The sequence below is a fragment of the Cornus florida genome, unplaced genomic scaffold (genome assembly GCF_030987335.1).
Source record: "Cornus florida cultivar Cherokee Brave unplaced genomic scaffold, ASM3098733v1 CherokeeBrave_3.0.0_Hap2_Chr07, whole genome shotgun sequence".
NCBI classification, from domain to species: Eukaryota; Viridiplantae; Streptophyta; class Magnoliopsida; order Cornales; family Cornaceae; genus Cornus; species Cornus florida.
This window is the reverse complement of record NW_026775577.1, coordinates 17,590,239-17,617,388: the sequence shown is the minus strand read 5'-3', so window position 1 is coordinate 17,617,388 and position 27,150 is coordinate 17,590,239. Positions and strand designations below refer to the sequence as shown.

General features: G+C 34.8%; 1 protein-coding gene across 1 annotated transcript; it reads left to right on the top strand.

The window, feature by feature from the left end:
- Positions 1-9,032: 9,032 nt before the first annotated feature.
- LOC132266629 (probable leucine-rich repeat receptor-like protein kinase At1g35710) lies at positions 9,033-11,231 on the top strand. The gene has a single exon (XM_059767557.1). The coding sequence runs from the start codon at positions 9,131-9,133 to the stop codon at positions 11,084-11,086; it is 1,956 nt and encodes a 651-aa protein (XP_059623540.1). The 5' UTR covers positions 9,033-9,130; the 3' UTR covers positions 11,087-11,231.
- The last annotated feature ends 15,919 nt before the right edge of the window (positions 11,232-27,150 follow it).

Sequence of the window (27,150 nt, the reverse complement as noted above, 5' to 3'; positions counted from 1 at the left end):
AAGTGGGGCAATGCCCTATTACATAATGTCATGTGGTAGGGCACATACCCGGTTGAAATTCTCAATGTATCATTTTTTATTGGGCAAAGTACAATAAACACCCCTCGATTATGGGCTTTTTTCAGTAAACTCTCGTTGTCGAATTTTTTACCGAAGAATCCCCTCCCACTATCTGAGGGGGTAAAAGAGTAGATGTGTGACGTTTCTGATTTTTCACTTTTTTCGGAATTTTTGATTTTTTGAGGGTATTTTTGTCTTTTCTCGTTTTGCGTTCCAGACACCGTGGAGTGTGCCGGTTGTGTCTAAGAGTTGGTTGGGGCATTCCATTGAGTTCAAGACTCTTAGAAATATAAGGGTTGTCATTTCAACATTTTTCTGTTTCTTGGGCTTGGAAGTCCCGGGTGGGACACGCTACCGGAATTGTCGTGTACCGGGGTCATAGTTGGGTCCATTTGCATCACATTCATTTATTTAATGTGTTTTATGTGGTTGTGATTTATTGTGTGTTTATATATATAATTATATGTGTGGTGGTAGTTAATGGGGAAAGAAAAAGAAAAAATTATTTAAATAGGAAATGGGACCCACATTTTTTTTATTTTTTATTTTTATATATTTTATAGAAAATGGGCCAAGAGGCATTTTTTGGCCTCATTTCCTGTCCTCATTTTCTCGGTCCACATAGGTCTCTCTCTCTCCCTTCCATTTTCTTTTTCTTTTTCATTTTGCTTCAAATCTTAATTTCTCTCAAACCATTGAGAGATTTTTGATGCCGTTTGTGGCAAATTGAAAAGCTCGTCAAGATCTACGATTTGATCGGAGGCAAGCCCCATTTGGTGCACCTTGGAATTTTGAAAGTTAGGGCTTGGACTTGGGAATTTTGGTGTTTTCTACATCAATTTGAGGTAGAGTTCTCTAGTTGTCAATTTCCTTGGATTTAGTAGCTAATTAGATGTTTTCCCCCTCATTTGGTATGTCAATTTGATGTTAATTGAATAATGCAAAATTATAGGGTTTTGGTCTATGTTTGAGTTTAACCCAATTGATGGTTTTGATGAAATTAAATGTTTATGTTGTATATGAATCCCTAATGACATGCTAAAAAGTGACGATGTGGTAGATTTTATATATTATTCCTAGTATGGTTGTTTTGATGTATGTTGAAGCATGCTAAAGTTGTTTAATTATCTTATTGTGGCCTTGAAAATTGTTTATTGCATAATAAAGGCATGTTGATAATTGAATGATTGGAATTAAAATGCTTCATATACATAGCATGAGGGTATTGAAGGGTATAAAATAGGTGAGGGTGCAGATGAGATGTGTGATAGTGGGAAAACGAAGTGTAGATACATGATGGTATGGATAGATGTGTGAACAAGCAAGGCTATGGTGTGACGTGCAGTTGCACTGACATTTTATGTATTGCATTGTATGTGATAGCGATGAGGATTGCTTGAAACTTTTAAGTGTCGTATGTGAAATCCCTTGTATGACCCCACTCCTTTTACCTATTCATTGTGTGTAAAGCATTGGATTACTTATTTTGTTTGAGAAGGTGTCACTTAAGCAATCTCTACCGAGCCGTTGTACTCACCCCTCTACAATTTTTTAGGTCACGGGGTTGAGCTGGTGGGTGTTGATCTTCCATGAAAATGGACGGAGTTGGAAAAGATTTTCCTTATATTATGTTGTACTAAGACGTATATTTTGTGAAGCTTAAATAATTCTATATAATCGTTCTATTGTTATAATTTGACAATGTATCCGTATTTTAGACAGCAATTTGATGTACTTTGTGTATGGCCATTGTGATACCCCTCGGATCCGAGACACGGGTTGGTCAGGCCCAGACCCAAACCCGAGAGATATCAAACAATTAATATGTTATAACGAACACAGAATACAAAAATATAAATTTAAGAATAAAAGTTTAAAGCTGAAAAGAAAACTAAAAGATAATCCTTAAATAATTAAATACTTAAATCTGATAAACCAAAAATCCATAATTTGAACAACTCGGGAATCCATTTCTAATGGACCCCTAATAAAAATCTCACACTGAATGAAAGTAAAATAGAAGATAAAATCCAAATCCAAGATCTGGAAAGAAATCCTACATCGTCGGTAGAATAGAAGATCGTCTCTGCTCAGCACGAACAAGCTCAAGCCTGGAACTGACGTACACCTGAAAAATAGGAGTGGGTCAGGCCCACGAACAAGTTCTATCTTACTACAATCCAAGCAGAGACTCGATACGCATGTACATACTAAATAGTTCAACAATAACTAATAATCCGTACATAAATATATCCACACTACTGGACTCTCGCTAGGCTATGAAGGGGGTCTCAACCTGGATAGAAGGCATCACACAATACGCACCTGAGTGGGCATAAGTACCTAAACCTAAACAAGGAATACCTCAACCTTCACAGTCAGCTACACATCCAACTGCTTATACACACCCTAACCGTCGACACTGAGACTCAAGCTCATGACACGGTAACATAAAAAATATATCTAAACTCCGTTTCTAACCATCCACAAGAAATCCAGTAAGTTACTCGGCATATTCAACCGTACCGACTTATATATATAAGGAGGATTGTATTTTATAACCCGTGCCCTTACTCCAAAATAGGTAGGACTTAGCAATTTGAGCTAATCCAAACCTAGTATGACACCGTCCCATACCGGTGCATACAATCTCATCCATCCAATAGTTGACAAAGTATTTACAATAACAATATCAACATTTCCATATTAAGCATAATAAAGTAATTTATCAAACATGCTTAATTAAACCAACCGTAGATAAAGTACTGTCCACAAAAGTGTCAATACCAAGATTTCCAAACTAGCATGTTAGAGCAGATTAACAATCATACTTAAACAAACTAATACAGAATGTCATAACTTGATCACACATAACTGTATCCGTATTAAACTCCATGTTCAGTTTCCATATAGTTAACAGACCTGAAGTAGCAGTACGTCATCAATTAATTTTATGGTGGGCATAAACACTATAAGCCATTAACATATTTTAAAAATCCCAGTCCAACCATCAATGCACTACCTGCTAGAATCTAATGATCAACTAGTCTCTAAACAACCTTAGCACGACATAGATTTTTCTCATGCTTATTCAGCACCACCATACAAAATTAGTAGTGATTAAATCCCTCCCATAGAATTTTCTAACTTACAAATGAAAATTAATAAACTACATCCTCACAGTATGGAAGTTCATTAAAATTTTGCATACAGACTTACATAATTGACAACTAAGAGTCTGTTCATAAATTAACTGTCCTTTAGAGTTTAAAATTTATTCTGGACAACCTTTTAAGCATCCATTACAGCACCTTTTCTCCTTTGAAACTTCATACAACCCAACAACCATGGCCTCCTTACTGAAAATTGAGAAACAAAACCACAGAACGGAAAAACCCTGAAAAGCAAAAGATGGAGCAGGCTCCAAAAATACTTGGAAATTTAATCCCAACCCTAGACCACTATTAAACCATCCATTACAGTATTTAGTTTCTATTAGAAGACTTAGAAATTCCATACACAAGAATCTGTCTCACTGAAAACCAACAGAAAACAAATAAAACGTAAAACTGGAAAAACAAAAGATGGAGCAGGCTCAAAAAACTTGGAGCCGCCTCCAAGTCAAAAAAAGAGCCGACTCCAACCAAAAAAAGAGCCGGCTCTCTCCCTCCTCTTCTCCGTGTTCTCTTCTCCGGCTTTGTCTACTCCTCCGGCGCTTCACTGTTTAGGTTCTTAGAAACTGTAACTAGATCCCAGTAGGTTCCAAACCTTGTTTAAGTCCTTATTATACTTACTAACATGGATTCAAACAGAAAACAATGCAGGAAAAGTTTCAAGTTTTAAACAGTTTATCAAATAGAACTTACGACCAACAGTTTAAAATCATGGAAACAGATATCATATATTTCTTCGTTAAAGCATGTAATTCATCCTGGAACTATATAAGCATGCAAAGAACACGAAGCCTAAGGGAGAGAGTTAAAACAAAACTTGCCTTTGAGACTTTTGTTCAAAGTCTCTACGTCGGCTTCTAAGGTTCCAGCGAAACTCTGTTTCTTCACTTGGCTAATTACCCAGACGTCACCAAAACTTCTCACCACCTTACTGTGTCGTAATGATATTCTAAAACCCTAGGCAGACCTCTTAGATGAGTATTTATAGAACATACTAACCCTAGACTTAGTTAAACCCTAATCAGATTACTCAGCCTATAACACAATCTAAGTGAAAAGCATGACGGCTACTTATGTGTTTACCTAATGGAACTATATAAAAGTCACGTAAAAACTATTAAATATATGCATACCATTTAAAGCAATAATTTAAACAACTAATTACAACAACCAATTAAATAAATTAAAACAATTAATTTCAAATAAAACAAATAATCAAATAAATTCAAAACAAATAACCAAATAATGAAATTAAAAACCATTTATGCAAATAATCAATTAAACAAAACAATTAGTCAAATAATAAATAAAAATCGCAATTTAAACAGTAATTTAAATACCAGGACTATCCTTTTGAAATTAGAGGTATTACAGCCATGGAAGCATATAATAATCATGTTGGTATATTGGGATGGGTGAGATGACTATGAGTTAATTATTTGATTAATTTCATTGATGATGTGACTTGTGATATATATATATATATTATTGATGTTGTGAAGTTGGGACAGGTTGTGTATTGGGTTGGCTCACAAAGAGCCTTGTCACGCCCCAAAAAATTCTAACACAAGAACCTTTGTCTTATACTAAAATCTGGTACGCAACTCACATCATACATCTACCAAAATTCATGATTAAATCAGTAAGAAAACATTTTATTTAAAAATCTAACAATCCAAAGGAGATTTATTATATCCACCAACGTACTAAGTGAATCTTATTACAAAATGTTTGCTAAGAAATAATAATAAAACCAAAATGTGGAAAATCCGGAAAATCTCCATCTCCCATTAAGCCTCCTTTGCAAGCTAAATCCATGTGCACCTGAAAGTGATAAAGGGGTGAGCTCACAAGCTCAGTAAGAAATTGCTAAACACTATCATCGTTTAGCAAGTCAACCCATACCTTGTATTCCCATACTTAAATGCAATCCATAAAAAAAATATATTAATCACATTCATCAAATCACCTACTAGGTACTAATATTGCCGAAGTACATAAATATTAATATCTAATAGTAACTATAGCTACTATCACATTTAGTACAACAATATTACTACAATCTCATTCCCATCGAATAATTATTTCCTCGTAATTATTATATCTCAATACCATTATGTCATAAGATAATCAGAATCTCGAATTCATACTATAAATCTATTAATTATCTCATTAATTAATTTACTAAATTTCACTTACCTCACATGAGCCCCTGGCTCCCCTCAACTAGTTGGCTGTTTTATTGCCAATAACTCACATGAGCCCCTGGCTCCACATAGTCCCTGACTACCAACTACACACATGTGGCTGGGTTGTACGTCTACTCACCCAGATGATCCATAATCACGTCCACACAATAAGGGCTCATTAGACCCATGGCCATAACACAAAATAGTGCACTCGCATAAGGCTGGTCCCTGACCATGCCTAACTGATCCGGTAATCTCAACCAATCATTAAGAGGTTAGTCCCGAACTACCGCTCCGACTAATTTAATCACTTCAATTAAACACTAAATACATTTACTCATAGCTAATTACTAAATACTAACATTCCTATTAAACAACCATAATCTTAGCGTAGCTGTGCGTACATAACCCCAAGTACAAATACAGAATATGAATCTAAACGGTCAAGTAATTTAATACCTTAGCAAAATATTATATAGTCATTTTATCTCCAATAATAGTTAAACATGTGTAATCTTACAACTATAGTTAAATATTAACAACCTCCAAGTGCTCATCCAGAATCACATAACAGTCTACAAATATTCACTCAATCCAAATCTTCCATAGTCATTATGTCAAAAGTACAAAATAATTACACCACAAATACTAAGGATTTAACAATCTTAGTCACTAGTATCATTTCAAGTTTCATCACTGAACTTCCACTTCTTTAATTCAGACTTGTGCAATGTAATTCTACATCCTTGACCAGACCATTGTCAATGTTTAAATCTAATCATAATTGACTATAACAGTACTAACACCACAGGCTTCATATATAGGTCTAATTCTCGACTCACATGCCCTAAAATAAGAACACACGCACACATAACCAACTACAGGATCAATTCACAACCAAGGATGGTCAATTAAGCAATTTCCTACAAACCCAACATTCTAGTTCCTTAACTCCATCTATGAATCATTAGATTAGATTATAAACTTACTAAACATATAAAATCCCCTTGTATTACCTCAATACAAAAATAAATAAAATTAAATACATCAGTATAAATCTCCCAAATAATCCATTATTAATTTAAGAGCAGATTCACACTAATTTGTGTGGATATGAAGGTAACTATTAAATCAGATTCATCTATATAGGCTCAACATCAACCCAATGAAATAAATATATGACAAACTACATACTTACTAGTTACTACATACTAGAATTACTCCTGTAACAGTAACAGTTCAAGTTGACTTATACCTATATATGCTTCAATGGTTTGCACTTATTACTATTACCATACACATTAGCCAAATCCATTAACCATGTCAATAAATTAAGAAGAAGAACATACATGGACGTATGGACAAATATAAAAGTGCATAACTCTACTCCTGTTATGTTGCTACTACATAATATGAAGGTTTCCATCCCTACCATGAATGAAGGAATTTATTTAATCAAATGATTAATGAATAATAAATAACTAAAAAGGTTGCGTTTTATCCTGAAAGAACAACGGCAAGAGTTAACTTGCCTGATAATGGAATCTGTTTTAGCCTCTTCGTTACTCACAGAATAGTATTGCGCCTCTTCGTTACTCACAGAATAGTATTGCACGTAATAAAATGCCGATACACCAAGTCTAGATATATATCTAGTAGTTAAGTTATATAAGGACTCTTTTTATAAAAAAAATCAAACTAAACTGATAGCCTTATATCTCTCAAAATCCATTATACGATAAACCTCCTATCCCTCATAATTCCACATAGATATATATTATATGGGTAAAACATGAATTCAAAATATATAGGGTGTTACAGAGCCTAGAGTTTTTGGACCTTCAGGCTACATTTAGCAACATTCCAGGGCTAATCAGCCGGCTAACAAGGCATGTTAGCCCACTGACAAGCATCTCGAGACCATTCCAATGAGTTGTGTAGTTGAGAAGCCTTGTTTCGACCGACCGAACCTCACCATCGGTCGACCGAAACTCCATCATCAGTCGGCCGACACTTCATCACCAGCCGGCCGATAGTACATTTTAGAGAAGTCCCTAGAATTGACAATTTTGGTGATCGTTTCAGTAGGCCGACCATGCATTTTCAACCGCTGACGAAGGGTCTTCAGCCGGCTGACTTTCCCATTGACCCGGCTGACTTTTCCATTGACCCGGTTGATCTTCCCATTAACTTGTACCTTGACTTTTCCACCCGAGCTGTAATTTGGAGCATACTTTGGACCTTTGAATGAATTAATTACTACTAGTGAGCATAGGAAATGACCATTGTACCCTTGTTGACCTCGGGTTCAAGTAGGTACCTAGTTAATGGTCCGGACCCACGGGTTCGGGTCGTTACAAGATGTTTGGACCAAAATGCCCTTATTGCTATTTTATTGAAATCATAATAACTTCAAAAACATATCTCACAAATAGTACTTCCAAAAATTACAAATAAAATATGCACAGAAAGCTTATGAAACAAGAATTTCATAAATATATGATTTGTATAATAAGCTACCATAACCAAAGAGAAATAGCCAATCTGAAAATCTACTTCAGTAATTTATTTTACTCGGGATATTTGTAAGAAAATTTTCAGAATTATTCATTTGCATATGAAATATAAAATATAAAAAATTTAGTCCTAATAGAGACCGATTTCATGAGATATCATATTGTGCGTCAATGTATTTTCGTTTTCTTATAGACTCGTCATTTTTTTAAAAAAAAATATATTAAAATAAATAATTGGTCTCTTTTGGGGCTAAATTTTTTATATGTTATACTCCATACGTAAATGAATAATTCCAGAAATTTTCTTGTAACTATCCCAAGTATTTTATTTTCTAAAAATAAAATAAGATTATTGGAGTAGCTTTTTAGATTGTCTATTTCTCTCTGGTTATGATAGCATGTTACACAAAATTATATCTCGGAAATCCTTGTTTCATAAGCTTTCCGTGTATATATTATTTATAATTTTTGGATGTATGATTTGTGAAATATGAATTTTTTATTCAAATAAAATAGTAATAAGAATATTTTGGTCCAAACATCTACTATTTTATTCCCTTAGATAGTTGGAGGAGATTCTTGGTAAAACATTGGACAAGAGGTTGTAAAAGACCCATACTCAAGGAGGGTTTTATTATTCTTTGCCCTTTTTCATTTATGACTAGTAATGATGATTTTGTATATAAAATTTGAATTGATCCTCAAATTTTTGAAAAAAAAAAAAAAAATTATTTTATGATTACCCATTTATGGTTATTAAAGGTGATTTAAATGAACCGTTTTGGTCTTATTCTTAAAATTTTAAATCTATTAAAAAACTTGTTAATTATTATTGTAATACGGAGTATATAATAATTTACTCTTTCTATATATAAAATATTCTTCTCTCAATTGTTTTTTCTCATATCATTTATAAAACATGCTAGAAGTATAAATTAAAAATATATTGAAAAAAAAATATTTATTATATTTTTAAATTTTAATTTTATATTGGGAGACCTGCATCACCCCACGTCTGAACGCATAAAAATTCCTCGAGATTCATGCATGGACTACAAGGAAGTCAATGTACATTTAATGGAAGTATGGAACAAAATGTATTAATTCAAAGCCAACACTACTGAACTATTCCCCAACTTTTCCCCACTATACAACTCACCCAGCTCAAGACCTCTGTTCTATTCCAACTCTCATGTCCAAACTCCAAACTTCAATGGAGGTTTTCAACCACACACAAGCTTTCTCACTCATTTTCCTCCTCTTCCTCTCACCTTTCCTTCCACCATTTCCATCCCAAGCATGCCATACAGTAGACAAACAAGCATTACTCCAATTCAAACACCAAATCACCTCTGACCCTTCAAAACTCTTGCATTCATGGACATCTTCTTCAGATTGCTGCACAACCTGGGATGGCATTGCCTGTGACACATCCGGCAGAGTCATCAACGTCTCTCGTCCCGGCCTCATCTCCGACAACGACTTCCTCATCGATACCTACATGTCCGGCACACTCTCCCCTTCTCTTGCCAACATCACATTCCTTCAACTTCTTGACCTCAGCAATCTCAAAAAATTGCAGGGTCACATCCCACCTGAATTTGGCATGCTTTCACACCTAATCCACCTCTTTCTTGACTCAAACAAGCTCAAAGGCTCAATACCAATTTCATTTCAATACCTTTTTAGGCTAAACAAGCTTTATCTGAGTGACAATGACTTATCTGGTTTTGTCCCTAACCCTGTTTTTGAGTATTTAGCTTCACTTTCTGAACTTGGGCTTTCAGGAAATCAGTTGTCTGGTTCAATCCCATCTTCAATTGGCAAATTGGTTTTGTTAACTAAGCTTGATCTTCATCAAAACAACTTCTCTGGTGCTATTCCAAACACCATTGGCAAGCTCCAGAATCTCAAATATCTTGATTTGTCAGAAAATCAATTAAGTGGTAGCTTACCAAAGTCTATAGGTGGACTATCTGAATTAGTACTTTTATATCTTAACCAAAACCAACTTAGTGGAAGTATTCCTTTTTCCATAGGTGGACTAAGTTCTCTGAAATTTTGCCGATTATCGGAGAACAAGCTCAGTGGGAGATTACCGGCATCAATTGGTGTGCTTCCGAAGATCGAAAGGCTAATTTTTGAGAACAACAAGCTCAGTGGAAAAATCCCCGCAACCATTGGACATCTCATCACTGTCACTGATGTTTTCTTCTCAAACAATCAATTTACAGGGAAAATCCCATCAAGTTTTGGCAATTTGCATAATCTCCAGACCTTGGATCTGTCAAGAAACCAACTCTCTGGTCCAATTCCTCCTCAGCTTGCTAAATTACAAAGCTTACAAACCTTAGATTTGTCTTTTAATCCTTTGGGACTAGTGAGGATGCCGAATTGGTTCAAAAATTTGAAACTTTTTCGGTTATTGTTAGCGAAAACTGGGCTCAAAGGGCAGCTTCCAAGATGGTTCTCATCATCAGCATCCATATCTACACTTGATTTATCAAGCAATGCACTGACAGGAAAATTGCCTTCTTGGATAGGAAACATGACTAATCTTTCATTCCTTAATTTATCAAGCAACGGGTTTCATTCATCAATTCCTGCAGATTTCAGGAACCTGTCACTCCTAATGGATCTTGATCTCCACTCCAACAAGCTTTCAGGACCCATTGATGCAATCTTCGCGAAAAATGTTCAGGACCCACTTGGACAGTTCAACTCCATCGATCTTTCAAACAATAAGTTCACTGGTCCTATTGGTGAGGACATTGGAGACAAACCTGCAATGGCTTCTATCGTTTCGCTCATTCTCTCGCGCAATCCATTGGGAGGATCAATGCCCAAGTCATTGGGGAAATTGAGTGGATTGCAGGTGATTGAACTTGTTGGTAATGGGCTTTTTGGGAATATACCAATTGAGCTTGGCAATGCCAAGCAATTGACAACAATTGTGCTATCACACAACAATCTGAGTGGTGCTATTCCACAACAGGTTCTGAATTTGGGGAAACTTCAAGTGTTTGATGTGTCTGCAAATAGACTTAGTGGGAGAATTCCTCCTCACAAGGCTATTATCCCTGTATCTTCATTTTCCGGGAATCCCGGCCTCTGTGGAGCTCCACTTCCTCCTTGTAAGCACTCGTAGTACCTCCTCAGCAATCACATCTTTCATCCTCAGTTTCATTATCTTTCTTAAAAAGAAAAGAAAAAAAAAAAAGAAAGAAAAAGGAACTGCTTTGATTGTTCACCAAAATTTTAAGTATACTTGATTTTACATATTTATAGTTTTCTTCTTGTTCTTTTGTTTGTTGTTATCATTCTTGTTGTTTGGGTGTAAAGCTTATTATCTGTGTCAATTCTTGCTTGCATAATTTGAATGAAACATGAGGTGTAGAGTATGTAGACTTGGGATATTTGTTCTCTTTTTGGTGGGGTTCATATTATCGGCATCATTTTATGGAATCCCGACATTTTCTGTATTATTGTACTTTTGGGACTGCCAAGTCTCGCAATAAAGCAATTCAATTCAAATGTTCAATCACAGACTCAAAAGACCAAAAAGAATTAGGACTAAAGTAGGTTCACATTGCATGGACTATAGAGGTCTAATTTCTATCCGTTGCACTAAGTTTTCTGAGTGTGATGTGTGGCACCAACAGAACAAACAACACTCGCAAAAACAGAACAAAAATATATGGTCAAACTTTAATGTTAAAACAACAATGCTGTAATGTGCTTTTCACCTCACACTTCAATAATCCCCATTATCCTCGGGCGGTGCCATTACATTGAAACCTTCTCTGTCTCTGGTCTAAATGTCAGTTAGATTCCAAGTTTTAGTATTTGTTTTATGTGTGTAACTCGCTTTTTCTGTGTGTTTACATTAACAGGTTTTTCTACCACTAAGTAATTTTTACTGTTGAAACGCATACAGATTGACCACGCATGTAACTTAAAGTGTCGTCATCTTTTACTAATACTGGTACCATGTTAAAGCAAAATTAGGATTAATGCTGTCATGAGAACCTCTCATCATGAACTCTTATTATGTCTATTGAAAATTTCAATCCATTGATTAAATAAGGAAGATAGTTTTTTTTCCGTTTCACTATCAGTTTATAGTTTTTTTTCCGTTTGACTGTCAGTTTATTTTGGATGATATTTTTGTTTCCTGAGGCGTGCATACTTGATCATACTTAATTGTTGCATCATTATAGCTCTTGTCACGAGAGATTTCTTGATAGCAATGCTCTAACAAGGGACCCTTATATTTATAAGAGCTCTTCAATAGAATGTGAAATTAAATCTACTATAATCTGTTAGAGAGTATTCTAGAAAGAAAATAAATGATAGTATTAGTTATGAGATACTAAATTACTATTATGTCTTTTTAAATAGATGAGATATGAGTGGAATGATAGTTTTCTCCTTTTAATTGTTGATGACACTTTCGGAATTATGAAAATACTATTTAAACACTATCATTTATCTCCCTATCTTTTCATTTTTTTAGAGATAAAAAATATGAATTAATCCCGAATAAGTATCGAATCTGACGATGTTTTTGTCTATCTCATCTACTTAAACAATTTTCAAAAATAATTGTTTAACACATGATAAGAATGACCAACCATTTCAAATTCGATATTAATTCTGACGTATTTTTGTCCAGCTCATCTATTTAAACAGTTTCCAAAAATAATTGTTTAACACATGATAAGAATAACAATTTTTTTTCAATTCTCCTATCATTACTTTTATCACTATCTTTTCTTTTTTTTCTCTCTCTATTCCTCCAAATCTACTATACATGCTTGAATATGGTAGATTTGGAGAGAGAGAGAGAGAGAGAGAGAGAGAGAGAGAGAGAGAGAGAAAAAAAGGGGTATTCAAGAAAGATGGACCATGTATAATAAATAGAAAATGGTAGATTCTTTGGCAAGACCTGAGAAAATTGTGGCGCTAATAAATTACATGCTAATATAATTAGACGATGCATATGTGACATGATTCAATCCTAGTGACTTAGATTTCGTCCACGGCAATCTGAATTTTTTTTTTTTCTTTTTTTTTAATGACTGTTCAATTAAGGACGACAATTGGGACAATTGGGTTAAGTTAGATTATTGAACTGTTGATTAATAGGTTTAGAAATGGATAGAATGCAGAGGACATGAGGAGGTGACCAGTTGATATTTCTGTGTTTACTATAAGCAACACATATATGGTCCATTATTATTTTGTGCAATGTTAATATGTTTGGACTGTGACACATATTTGAACCTGGAATAGCTAATATGTATAAGAATATATCATAACTTAAACATCACACATCATATCTCAGACTTCTTTGTCAACATAGAAATGTCATGAGGTGGGATCGGGCACGGGCCGGCCCAGTGGGGAAACCACCCTTTGGAATTTTTTTTTAATTTATAAATTTTGTGAAAATCTTTAAAAAATCTCTATTTTTTGTAAAAATTTTAAATACACCCCCACTCAATTTTTAGTGATACATTGATACCTTACCATACATTATTGTTGTTCAAAACTACACTCACAAGTCACAAGTTCTAACAAAGATCAATTAGGTTTGGTTTGCAATACTGACAACAGTTTGCAGTTTACACATTCATACTAATTATATCACCTCATCCCACAATTATTGATGGCTTGTCTGGCTGAGTCACGAGGAAATGGATGTATGACATATATATATATATATATATATATATATATATATATTCAATGCAAGAAAGAAACTTTTATTGATAGAGAATCAAAAGAATTACAATCATCCAAACCCAAAGTTAGCACTGGAATAGGAAACTTACACTTCCAGATAAACCATTATTTCACAGACATTACAATTTGACCTAGGCAGTTGGCACAAAGTATTTTACATAGAGAATTCTTTAATCAAGGATAGAACAAGATCCGTTTTGCATCACCTTTAACGGATTCATTGAGGTAAAGATATCTTCAGGGGCGGCTGGAGCCTTAGGCGAGTTAGGCGGTTGCCTAAGGGCCCATCCAATAAGAAAGTCCCATAATTTTTTATTTCTTTATATATTATAACTTTCCTAAAACAATTATAGTATTTTCTTTAATTATTAAACTTTAATGTAGAGAGAAATTTGACAGTTGACCTAAAAGATTTATATTCTTTATATTTTTTTTTGAGGGGTCCCCAAAATTTTTTTCTTTATATATTATAACTTATCTAAATATTTTATTTTCTTATATTATTAAACCTCAACAAATACAAAGTATGCCCAAAATATTTCTATCCTTGTATTATTATTATTATTATTATTATTATTATTATATATATATATATATATATATTTTTTTTTTTTTTGCTCTCTCTCACCCTTATTACATGAGCATATATACACACACTAAATATTAAATATATATTTAAGTGAAATTGGTGAAACTTTCTATATTTTTCTAAGACTCCTATTAACTTTTATTTTCTCTTTTTTTCTTACTCCCTATATATTTTTTCTCCTCTCTCATTATAATTTTTTTTTTTTCATCTTCTCCACTGTTACAATTTACAATCTCACTCTGTAATAAGATTTTGAATACACTTATATTCTATTAAAGAATTTATTGGAGTATTATACCAAATTATTCAAAATCAGTTTCTATTATTCCATAACTTAAATTAGTTTATAGTTTTATTAATTTTTGTTATCATAAAATTATATATTTTGTTTATAATTTTTATTTGTATTGTTAAATGTGACTATTAGAAAGTACATAGCCAATTAATTAACAATGGAACTAGAGTATGGAAAAAATTTAGTGATAGGTTGAAAAATCACAAAACAAATAATTAGCATAACACTGACATAAATATATGTAGATTTAATTAAAAGGCCACTTTATTTTTTTTGCTTAAGGCCTTAAATAATATTAAGCCGCCCCTGGATATCTTAGAGACCTCATAAATCTCATTCGATCTCATGAAACGCTCACATTTCTCGTACTCTATTTAGATGTATATATATATTTTTTCTACTTTCATGATTTCACACACACACTTCATCCCATGAATGGATAAAAATCATACAACTACAATTATTATGCATCATATATACTACAATTTCACACACACATATTTCAATTGCATATTCAATTATTATAATATTGTATATGGGAGCATTAAATCGATCATCCAATTCCAAATTCAATGGACTGATTTGGTGCTCCCAAACATAGAATTTGACTTATATGTCTATAGCATTCACGATCAATATTTTTAACGAACAGGTCAAATGCATCTCAGTCATGTGATGCAACCAACGAGCTTCGACGCATTCCATATATGGAATGCATTCGGCCAAGCATTATGACCTATATATCTTCGTTCTTGATTAGCAAGAAGAAAACAGGGATTTGCCTTGCATGTTGATATATATATAATTATATATATATATAGGGAGAGTGAGTTTTGTTTCCAAAGATTAATTCATTAATGGCATACAAATTTTAAAACAATTTTGCAAACACTATTAAGTCAACGCTAATAACAATTCCAACATTGTATATAGAGAAATGCAATTCCGGCAAACTATGACATTCTTTGATCCATGCTAATGTACACATTCGAAAAGGACAACCTTTTTCATCAACTACGCTCAATTTTTTGAGTTGAAGCGGCAATTCAACATTTGAATTTTCATCATAATCAACCAAATATAATTTATCGGTAGTCAAGACTCAAAACACATGTATTTTATATATATATATATATATATATCCAAGTTCTCCAATGTGATAATTTTCTTGTAGGACTTCGAATCTTTGCCGCAAGTCCCGACAAGAATTAAGGGGAATTTTATCAAATGTGGAAAACGCACAAAAACCAAAATTTAGTATATGATTCTTGAATATTATTATTTACATGGTGTCAAAAACATTGTTTGCAGGATAGATTAAAATAAAAAAATTTCTTTTGTTTTAATTTACACGATTATCAATCAGTGTTATAACGGTACTAAATTCTTATTTTCTAAAAATAAAAAAAGTTTACACGAACCTAAAAAAAAAAAAAAAAAAGCCAATTTTAGTGTGCATTTGGTTTCATATGGAGTTGTTGATTATATACCATCAATACTTCATCTAACTTGCAATTTTTATAATCATTTCACAATCCAAATCTATTCGGTAACTACCGATTAGAAATCAATTGTGTTTTCTTTGGTGCACAAACAGTTAATTTTCCTCTTGACATGTTTAATCAAGAGCTTTTACAGGTTATAAGAAATATATTAAGGAAAATGATTGTTGCACCGATTACTTACAGTAAATTGTTAAATTTTTTTTTTTTTTAAACTATTATTTATGTAACAAATAAGAGTGAGTCCTCCACTTACTTGTATTTAGCATAAATAACAAATCAAAAATCATTCGGTTAGGCAATATACGGTGTGAGTATCATTACTCTTATGCTATATTTGGTGTGCAGGAATCGAATGGAATGTAATACTCATTCTAACCATTCCTTTATTTAGTATGCAATTTAAAGTGCAAATGACCATTCCATTCCCAAGTAAATTTTTTTAAAAAATCAACTTCCCAAAAAACCCCTATATTCCAAGTCCAAAAAACCGTCACTACCTTCCACCACAACCACATCTTCCTTTCACCACCATCATCGCCGCCTTCCACCACCGTCACCGACTTTCACCACCACCCACAGCTTTCCACCACCGTCATCGCCTTTCACCACCGACACTACATTTCTTTGCCGCAACCATCACCACCTCTGCCACCTTTCACCACCTTCCACCACAGCCTCTACCACCGCCTTTCACCATCACTACCGCCTTCCACCACCACCATCTTCCATCACCACCACCAACGTCACCTTCAACTACCATCACCGCCACCGTCTTCCACCACCGTCACCTCCACCACCTTCCACCACCACCACTACCACTGCCTTCCACCACCACCACCACCAGCTCCACAACCTTCCACCACTACCACCGTTTTCCACCACCACCACTTTCTACCACAGCCTCCGCCACTGCCACCGCCTTTCACTATCGCTACCGCTTTCCATTGCCACCACCTTCCATCACCATCACCACCACCTTCCACCACCACCACCACCGCCACCACCTTTCACCACCACCAGCGCCACAACCTTCCACCACTATCACCGTCTTCCACCACCACCACCTTCCAGCACCACCGCCACCACCACCTTCCAGCAGCAGCAGCACCACCACCACCACTACCACCTTCACCGCCACCGCCGCCGCTGCCACCACCACCACCTTTCACTACATTCCACCACTACCACTGCCACCGCCACCTCCACTGTCTTCCGCCACCACCACCTTCTACCACCGCCGCCACCACCACCTCCATTGGCTTCCACTACCACCACTTACACCACTATCTCCTTCCACCAACACTACTACCACTTTCAAACACCACCACCTACACCATTACCACTTTTCACCTTTACTACCATTGTGACCACCATCCACCACCACCATTGCCACCATTTATTTTTTAAAAAGTATAGAAGAATGTTATTTTGTTAATTTAATTTATTTGTTACTAAGAGGGATATTTTGAAGAATTCAATTTGAAATTTATTCCATTTTAAATTTTAAATTGGTCCAACCAAACACTAAAATGATTATTATTATTCCATTCCTACACATTTCATATTTACAACCAAACAATATAATGATAATGGTCATTCCATTCCATTCTCATTCCCATTCTCATTTCATTCCCACTTGCATTTCATTCCAAACCTGCACACCAAACATAACAATATATTAATCCTCCTGATAATTCAATGTCATTAATTATTTTTGTTTTAATTATGCCAAAACTTTTTGTTTCAAAAAGACCAAAAAAAAATGTTTTTTTAAAAAAAAACAAGAATTTAGTTTTAACACACTTTTGTAAATTGCACAGCCTTATGGATTCTGGACGAAGATCCTCCTCAACACACTTTTGTATACTACACAATTGAATCTTTCTTCTAGTTGTCTAATTAAATCAAGGGCTAATTGTAATTAAGTGGTTAGGCTTAAATAATATATTTGCTTTATGTTTTATTTTAATTTTATTTTTAAAAAGGAGTTAGTTTTGGGATAGTAGTTGGTGACCAAATAAATGGGTCACATGGACTACTTGGATGGACTTACATGGGTAAAGGTTATGACCCATGGGTAGTGGAGATTATTATTATTATTATTCTAACTAATAATGATAAGGGGATTTAGATACTATACAAATATATATATATTACATTTTTAAATGGTCATATATATGTAGAGACGTAATAGTACATGGTAGTATTAGTATTATTATATAATTTTATTATCTATTTTTCTTGTTGTATTTTAGCCGACGTAATGTCTGGTTGGGATTAGGGTTTGAATAAGCCTATATATATATTTATGTTGTGTCTGCCAAGGGTTGAGAACCCTAGCCACGTATCAGTGGAGGCAGGGGAAAATACAGAGAGGTTTGAGAGAAACTGAGATGAACAATTGGGAGTTTTTAGTCGTAGATGATAGGCCAGACCAAGGAGGAAGGTCGAGGACTGTTCGAGGGTTAGAACCATAGCAGTAGAAGGCTTGGACGGTGGCTAAGGATCACTGAAAAGTCTAGGAAGAAGACGGTTAAAGGTTTCAAACCGAAACCTTAATAGACAAGTTCTTTTCTTTCTCTTTCTCGTTGGCCTGTGTTCTGTGCACCTAGATAGATTCTAGGGTTTTAATGAATCATTAACTGAATTGTGCATGTTTATTATATGTTAAATTGAATATCTGTATACGTTGAATTAATTCAGTTATGTTGAATACCTGTATATGTTTATAGTGTTTGATTTCTTAAGCATGTTTAATCGATAAGTGTTCTAAGGTTCCTAATAATGCAAACTGGTTTAAGTAATGGTCTGGGATGATACTGGACACACTTAGGACTCCTAGGAACAGTTTTAAAAACAAACAGAAAGGTTGGAAGTGGCCAGAGTCGAAGTAGACGGTCGGAAACGCACTAGGGCGGCTCAAGAGGGAAAGTGCCGGCTCCATGGAAGAGGGAACCGGCTCCCTCATCTTCAGAGCCAGCTCTGGGGAGTCCAGAGCTAGCTCCCAACCCTCCTGAGCCAGCTCCAAGAGTTATGGAGCCGGCTCTATGCTCTACAGAGCCTGCTCCCAAGTTTTGAGAGCAGGCTCCCATGTTTTGATGCGTTTGGGGTTTGTTCGGGTGCACTGTTTGGACGATTTGTATATCTTGAACTATTCTGGAAGTATACTGGGGTATTTAACATTCCATACAGGTGTTATTAAGAGCTCTCAGTGCATAGTTTATACAGTTATGCGAGTAGAATGAACAGTATGAAATTAAACAACTTTGCATGCTACTTACGGATGGAAATGATTTAAATTGCCTAATTTTAAATTAGTGATTAAATGGATTATAGCATGAGTTTAAAACTTGTTTTAAATGCACAGTAGGGTCATTGATTTAACAGATTTGACCTATGCATGCTCTGGATTTTAAATTACTGAAATATCTGTCTTTTCCTGCAATTTACATGAGTTAAGAATTGGAATTAATTGCTAAGATATTATACACTGTTCTGCAATTATTTGAATTATGGTTTTGGGATTTTAGATGTTGAACTGCTATTTATGAGTCGGCAGTTTACATAGTGTGATACCCCTCGGATCCGAGACACGGGTTGATCAGGCCCAGGCCCAAACCCGAGGGATATCAAACAATTAATATGTAACCGAACACAGAATACAAGATAAAATAAGAAATAAAAATAATAAGCGAGAAGAGTGCTAACTGAAAATCCTTAAAATATAAATATTGAAATCCAAAACAATCCAAAACCCCATAAGTTTACAACTCGGGAATCCGTCCATTGGACCCCTTAATGAAATTCTCCAAAAAGATACTGAAATAATAAAAATAAAATCCAAAGCTAACATAGAGAAAGTTCCTACATAATCGGAGGAATGAATAACTGTATTTGCTCTGCACGTCCAAGCTCTAACCCTGGAACTGACGAACACCTGAAAAATAAAGAAGTAGGTCAGGCCCACATGCAAGTCCTGATCTACTACAATCCAAACAGTAATCCGATACGCAGATACATCCTAGGAAGACTCAACAATATCTAGAGTAGTCCATATAAGTATATAGTACACACTATAGGACGCTCGCTAGTCCAGTAGGTTTGTCTCAGCCTGAATAGAAGGCAACATGCAAATACGCGCCCTAAGGTGGGCATGAGTACCCAGACCTACCAGGGAACAACACCTATGTCCAGTTATCCATCCTAGGCGATATACGCGCCCTAACCAGGGTCATGAGACTCAAGCTTATACCACGGCACCATATAATATATATATAAAGTCCGTACTCCTTCTAATACAGTATACCATCCATCTGTGTAGTGGTCTGATATATGTACAACAAATCCATCCTGAAACCATAGTGGATCATTCAATTCACAATTGATATGACATATGTTGGTGATGGACTTAATCTTTATGATTAATCCATACCTTAATCCAAATTTAAGTAGGGCTTAGTGTCTGAACTAATCCGTACCTAGTATGACACCATCCCATACCGACGCATACCATCCTCCAGTTTCCGTAGTTAATAACACAGTATAATTACCTATTAACCACATCCCAGAATAAACATAAATATAGTTTAGCACGTACACAACCAATATATGTGTCCAATATAACATTTAGATATCCCATTACAGTTCTTGTTATAAATAAAAAGACTGTACATTTAGCTCCTCCAGATAACACAGTTGATGAGAACAGTATCAGATACTAATCAACCATACTCCAAAATTTGCATAATTACAGTTTAACATGTGTATAACTAAATTATGCATCCAATATAAGAATTTGAATCCCAATTACCGTCCACTAATATGGCAAAATGAAACTATACACTCAACTCCTCCGAACAGTGTCATAGTAGATACAATTTATAACAAATTTAGTCATCAATTAATCCCCACTAGGCATGCATATTATTAAACAACAGTATGCTTATAACACCGCTACAAAACATGATTTATAACTCCAAGACATGCAGAGAAACCAACTTACTAAATCATTGAGTAATTACCAATTTATATCAAACCTTACCCCATACAGGTTTATTTTAAAACCTAGGCTAATTCCATCCCAAATTCTTGGATATAAGTTTGCTTCTTAATTCATATATAAGTCTTAATCAGTGTATTACATCATTCAGTAGCCTTGAAACAGTTTCAGAAACTCAGTCTCAGCCAAACAGTCCATTAAAACTCAGTACGCGCAAAAACAAAAGAGAGAGAAGGCTCTGAAACTTGGAGAGCCTTCTCCATTCAAGGGGAGCCGGCTCCCCACCCTTGGGAGCCGGCTCTAGGCTGTTGAGAGCCGGCTCTCAACCCTAGAGAGCCGGCTCTAGCTTTGTGGGAGGCGGCTCCCTCCTTTTGAGAGCCGTCTCTCACACCCTTAAGAGCCGTTTCCCCTGTATTGCTTGTCTTCTCCGACCTCGGTGGTTTCCAGACCTTTAAAACAGTTATATTACATGTATTAAGGTTCCATCCTCATCCCAGATTAATCACAAGGTAGAATTCTACAACTTAGAATTTAATTAAACATCAACTTTTAAAGCAACGATAATAAGGTTCACACTGCACTGTTAAAACAATTGAAACTGGATTTATTCAATGCTTCAATATTCTGATTAAACATGTTTAAAAGATGTAATTAAAACTTAGTTTAATCCCTGAAGTCTTCCTAAGCATGCACAGAACACAAATTAAAGGGATAGAGAAAGAACAGAGACTTGCCTTAAGTTTCAAAGTTAAAACACTGAATCCACGTCTCTAAGTTTTAGTTTTCCTTGCTCTGCCTTCCTAAGCCCTCTCTGTAAATTACTCACTCTCTGTTTCTCTGCCCTCACAACCCTCTGTATCACTGTATACGTGACTATAGTGAATAGGGTTTACAAAAACCCTTAGTAGACGTAAACATATGTATTTATAGACTTAAGTTGAAACCCTAACCTTAATCCTAAACCACCCACAGGTCGGCTCAGAATAAAACACGATGAAATTAACAAAAATCCTAATAATTAAAAACAGTTAAGTTGCCTCTAAAATAATTAAACCAATTACAAATAAATCAATTAAAAAACAATAAAATTAAATAAACAATTTAAGCAATATTAACAATTAAACAGATAATAAAATCAGTCACAAAGATATAGCACTTAATGTAAGCTAAATAAGTCTGAGAATTCAACAATTTAATAAATCAAAGAAAACAAGTAAACCAAAGAATTAATTCAAATAATACCAATAAGTCAAGTACGTCAAATAATTCAAAAATAAGTCAATTAAAACATAAATTGAAAAATTAAATACCAGAATTATCCTTTTGAAATTAGGGGTATTACACATAGTTAGACTTAAATTGCTGAACTGTTTTTTTATGTTCTGTAATTTACATAGAAGTTAACTTGGATTTTAATTGAGGAATTATTAACTTATATTCTCTCAATTACCTGGATTTATGTATGGATTTTAATTACTGAATTATTATATTTAATTCTATTAATTACATGGATGCTATGGATTGTATGCACCGGTATGGGACGGTGGCATATTAGGGATGGTTTAGCTCAAAACGCTAATTCTTACCTCTTATGGATTTTAATTGGTGAACTGCTTTACCTGTTCTATCAATTATATGGATTTTGTGGATTGTATGCACCGGTATGGGACGGTGGCATACTAGGGACAGACTAGTTCAAAATACTTAGTCCTACCTACTCTGGAATAAGGGAATGGATTATAAAAATTTAAATCCTACTTATATTCATGCTTAGTCAAATAAGCTGCACAAGCTGAATGACTAACCAGATTACTTGCTATTCATGCTAAGTCAAAGAAGCTGCACAAGCTGAATGACTAGTTGGATCTCTTCTGAATGAATGGATAGGCTATGATTTATATATATATATATATATATATATGATTATGGCACCACGATATGAGCTTGAGTCTTATGATCGATGGTTAAAGCGCGTATATGCAGTGGATGCGTAGCTGGCTATGATAGGTTGAGGTATACCCTGTTAGGCTTAGGTACTCATGCCCACTCAGGTGCGTTTTGCATGTTGCCTTCTATTCAGGTTCTTTGTAGTCCAATGAATGTCCCATAGTTTGGATATATATATTTATATATGGACTAGATAGATATTGTTGAGGTATCTAGGATGTATCTGCGTATCGGGTCTCTATTTGGATTGTAGTTAGAATAGAACTTGTTCGTGGGCCTGACCCACTATTATTTTTCAGGTATTGGACGGTTCCAGTCTTGGAGCTTGTTTGTGCTGAGCAGAGACGGTTACTCATTCTTCTAACTGTGTAGGATTGCTGTTTACATTTCATTTTGGATTTTCTTCCTAGTTTTGTTTATCTTTAGCTGGGTTTTGAATAGTGGTCTACATAGTATGGATTCCCAAGTTGTAAAAGATGGAGGATGATTTGTATCAGAAGATTTTGTTTATCAATGAAAGTTTTTTTTTTGGTTTATCGTTTTAGTTTTTTTCAGTATTTTTAGTTATTCTTGTTAATCATATTTGTATTTTGTGTTCGTTTATTACTAATTGGTTTGATATCCTCGGGTGTTCGGGCGTGGGCCTGGCCAACCCGTATCCGGAAATCGGGGGATATCACATTAATTTCACTGGCACTTCTCGAAGTTTTGATCAATTTCACTTAGTGGCTAGTCAACGCTAATGTAGTCCCATCGCTCCCTAAGGTTTGTAAATTTTGCATACACACCCCCTCCAGAGCTTTGACATACGACAAAATAACCATTTAACCCTTTGACTTTCAACAAAGACAAAAAAAAAAAGTGTGAATAGACCAATATAACCCTTCCATATTACCATAATTACATGTTCTCAGCAATACATATACATATGTGTGTGTATGTGCGTGTGTGTATCATCTGCCAAAAGCGAGATTGGGTGAGCTTTGACGATAGTAGTGACCAATAGGCCAGCCAACAGTGACAACTAGAGAAGTTCCTGACGACGACGCGATGGTGAGGTTTTGACGAGAATAATGGTAAGAGGATATCACAACGGCACAACCCCAATCTATATTTCTCCAATGAGATGTACGATGACGCAATTTGCTCTAAACATCAAATCGCAAAAGCAAAACTGGTGTATGTGTGTGTTTATATGGGATATCACAATGGGGGTTTGATAGGTACTATATATATATATGAATTGGGGGATTGAGAGATACTCTGTGTGTGTGTGTGTGAATTGAGTTCGATTTGGGGTTTCTTGTGGTTTAATTGAGTTTGTTATGGGTTCGATTGTATTATTATGGGTGAAGATTATGGTGGGGGTGGCGATGATCAAAGACAGATGTAGAAATTTATACAAGGGGGGACAAATTTATATGGAGGGATTTTTTCATAATTTCAGTGGGGCAATTTCAAAATTTTATAGACATAAATGAAAAAAAGTACAAATTTAGGGGTATAAAATGCAATAACAAAAAAATTTAGTATTCGCCCCCACTGAGCACACAGTACATCTGTGCCTGGTGGTGATATCTATGTATGTGGTTTCAGATTGAAAAATTTGGTTCGATTTGGGTTTCTCGTGGTGGGTGGTGGCAACGGACTCGAATGGTGGTGGAGTTAATGATGGTGGCGATGGTGGGTGGTGGTTGTGGGGTTGATGTTGTGGTGGTGAGTGGAGAGAGAAAGGGGCAGTCGGTGGTAGAGGTGGCGATGGTGGTGGTGACATACACTCTAAAGAAAGAGTTCTCTTTCTTCCTCGTCATTTTCTCTATCTAGTATTGTTGAGGTGGAAAAAAAATTATTTAGTTGTCAATTGCTGAGGGGTATTTTTGTCAGCTGACATTGCTGATATTTTGTGAATAAAATTGAATTTAATTCGAGGGCATTTATGTCATTTGAAATATCAAGGGTATCATTGTCCAAAATTGCATTACCAAGCGTTAAGTGAAATTGACTAAACCCTTAAGGATGTAAGTACAATTAATTCTTAAATCAAAGATGTAACCATTCCTTCTCATTTATGAGCGTTTCACTGTTGCATCTTGATGTATCATATTGTATTAGTGTTGCATTGAGTATTTGCATTAATTGTGTTGGGTACAAATTTTAAGAGTTAACTTTTTTATTTTTATTTTTTTCACTAGGCCTAAGTCTTAAGTCTCACCAAGCAGCGCGAGCGAAAGTGAATTCGAGAGTGAGAAAACATGAAATCAACAAAATTTAATTACACAAAGTAAAAATAAGTGAGAGCGAGCACACAATATAGAAATAGAAACACACTCGAAAAGTGGAACAACACTTATTAAAAAGAATCATTTGACTTAGGCTTTATTTGACATGCGTTTTGTTTATGTTATTTTTATTTTTGGCTGCTACGTTGTCGATTTTGGCAACAAAAACATGTTTGGTGTGGTCTGGTTTTATTTTACACAGTACTAAAACACTTGGTGAACAGTGACCCAAAACCAAAATATTAAAAACTTATTTTTTCTTATTTTGACAATTGTTCATGACTTAAAATCATATTTTTCATGTTTCTATTTCCAACATTTCCACAGCAAAATATCGTTCCTAAACATACTTTCAATTTTTTTTAAAACACTCCAACAGTAAAAATATATTTTGTATATTTCTGTTTTCGACATTTTTACAGTAAAATATCATTTCCAAAAGTACTTTCAATTTTTTTTCAAAACACTCCTACAACAAAAATACTATTTCTATTTTAATTAAAAACAAAACACGTGTGAAACGGATCTTAAACTAACATCATCAACTAATTCAGAATTCAATTTTACTTTTTTTCAAATATTTTACTTTCCTTTTAATTTTTACTTTTTTATAATTTTCCCCGCTAAATCCAAATCTTTCATACTGGTCTAAATTTGTTGTCAGGATACTTTCATCGCATAAAAAGGTGGGACCAAATGGGTATTACCTAGGGTTTCCTATGTAAAATCAATCAACATTCAACACACAACAACAAGAAGGTACATTTTGGAAACCTCACTAAATACCGTACTTTCGTTTCTTTCCCTATCTGTTCTATCCTCTTCTTTCACGTAATCTCTGCGCTTGTAAGCAGTAAGATTTTGTACTGTGGAATTAGTAACACAAACAAGCCACAAAGGACATTTCCGTAATTTCACTACAATCATACTTAAGTACTTTCAAAATTTCAAGCTAATCCACCCCAAATTTTTGCTGGTTGGGCTCCACGTTGCGAGGCATTCACGTGGAGTGCCGGCAGCAAAAATCAAGGCGCGTATAGTGATGATAATCTCAATTCAAAGTTTCAAAATTTTGAAATTACTATAAAACAATAATCAAGACACGTTGCCCAATAGGAGCGCGACAGGTGTTGGGGAGCGTTCAAGAGCGGCCATAGAAAACGACCCAGAGCCGGCGGTTCAAACTTTTTACCCGGTAACTAACCGTCAATTAAGCATTGAATTTACCGTTTTGTTTTGTTTTGATTTTGTTACTTTTCTGTGGACCAAAACGTCCTTGTATTTTACCTAGTATTACATTTCCGCCATTACTTATTGTGATTCCAATATTACCCTTCTACGGGATTAGCAATTTCGGAATTGTCCCGAGGAGCTAAGGGTGGGGTAGAATCATTTCAGTTGGGCTACTTGACGACAAAAGCTGGCCCGATGTCTTCTTCTGTGTCTGCTTTTTCTCACTTTGCTTCCAAGTCATGTCCTGTCCCCAACCATGGTCATCATGAAGGGTACTTCAGTAATTTTCGTTAAGCTTCAGTTAGACTTTTAATACGGCCACGAGAAACGGGTTGTTTAAACATCACCTGGTTCGGGTCTCCCGGACACGGTAAATCTACTTTCTGGCATGCATTGAATTGAAGACTTATGGACATTTATTTAAACATTTAAAAGTAACCTAACAAACCATTTTATTCACAAAATAGAAAAAATATACGAAAATAGATAAGAGGGATATTTAATTTTACGTTTAAAAATGAATTTTCACATGTATATTTTATTTGCATGAATTTTTTTTTTTTTTTTAAATGATCATTTTATGGTTTGAATAGCAAGCTTACCATACATATATAATA

What these genes read in the sequence shown, in the direction of transcription:
- LOC132266629 (XM_059767557.1), top strand. Translation starts at nt 9,131, where the DNA reads ATGTCCAAACTCCAAACTTCAATGGAGGTTTTCAACCACACACAAGCT.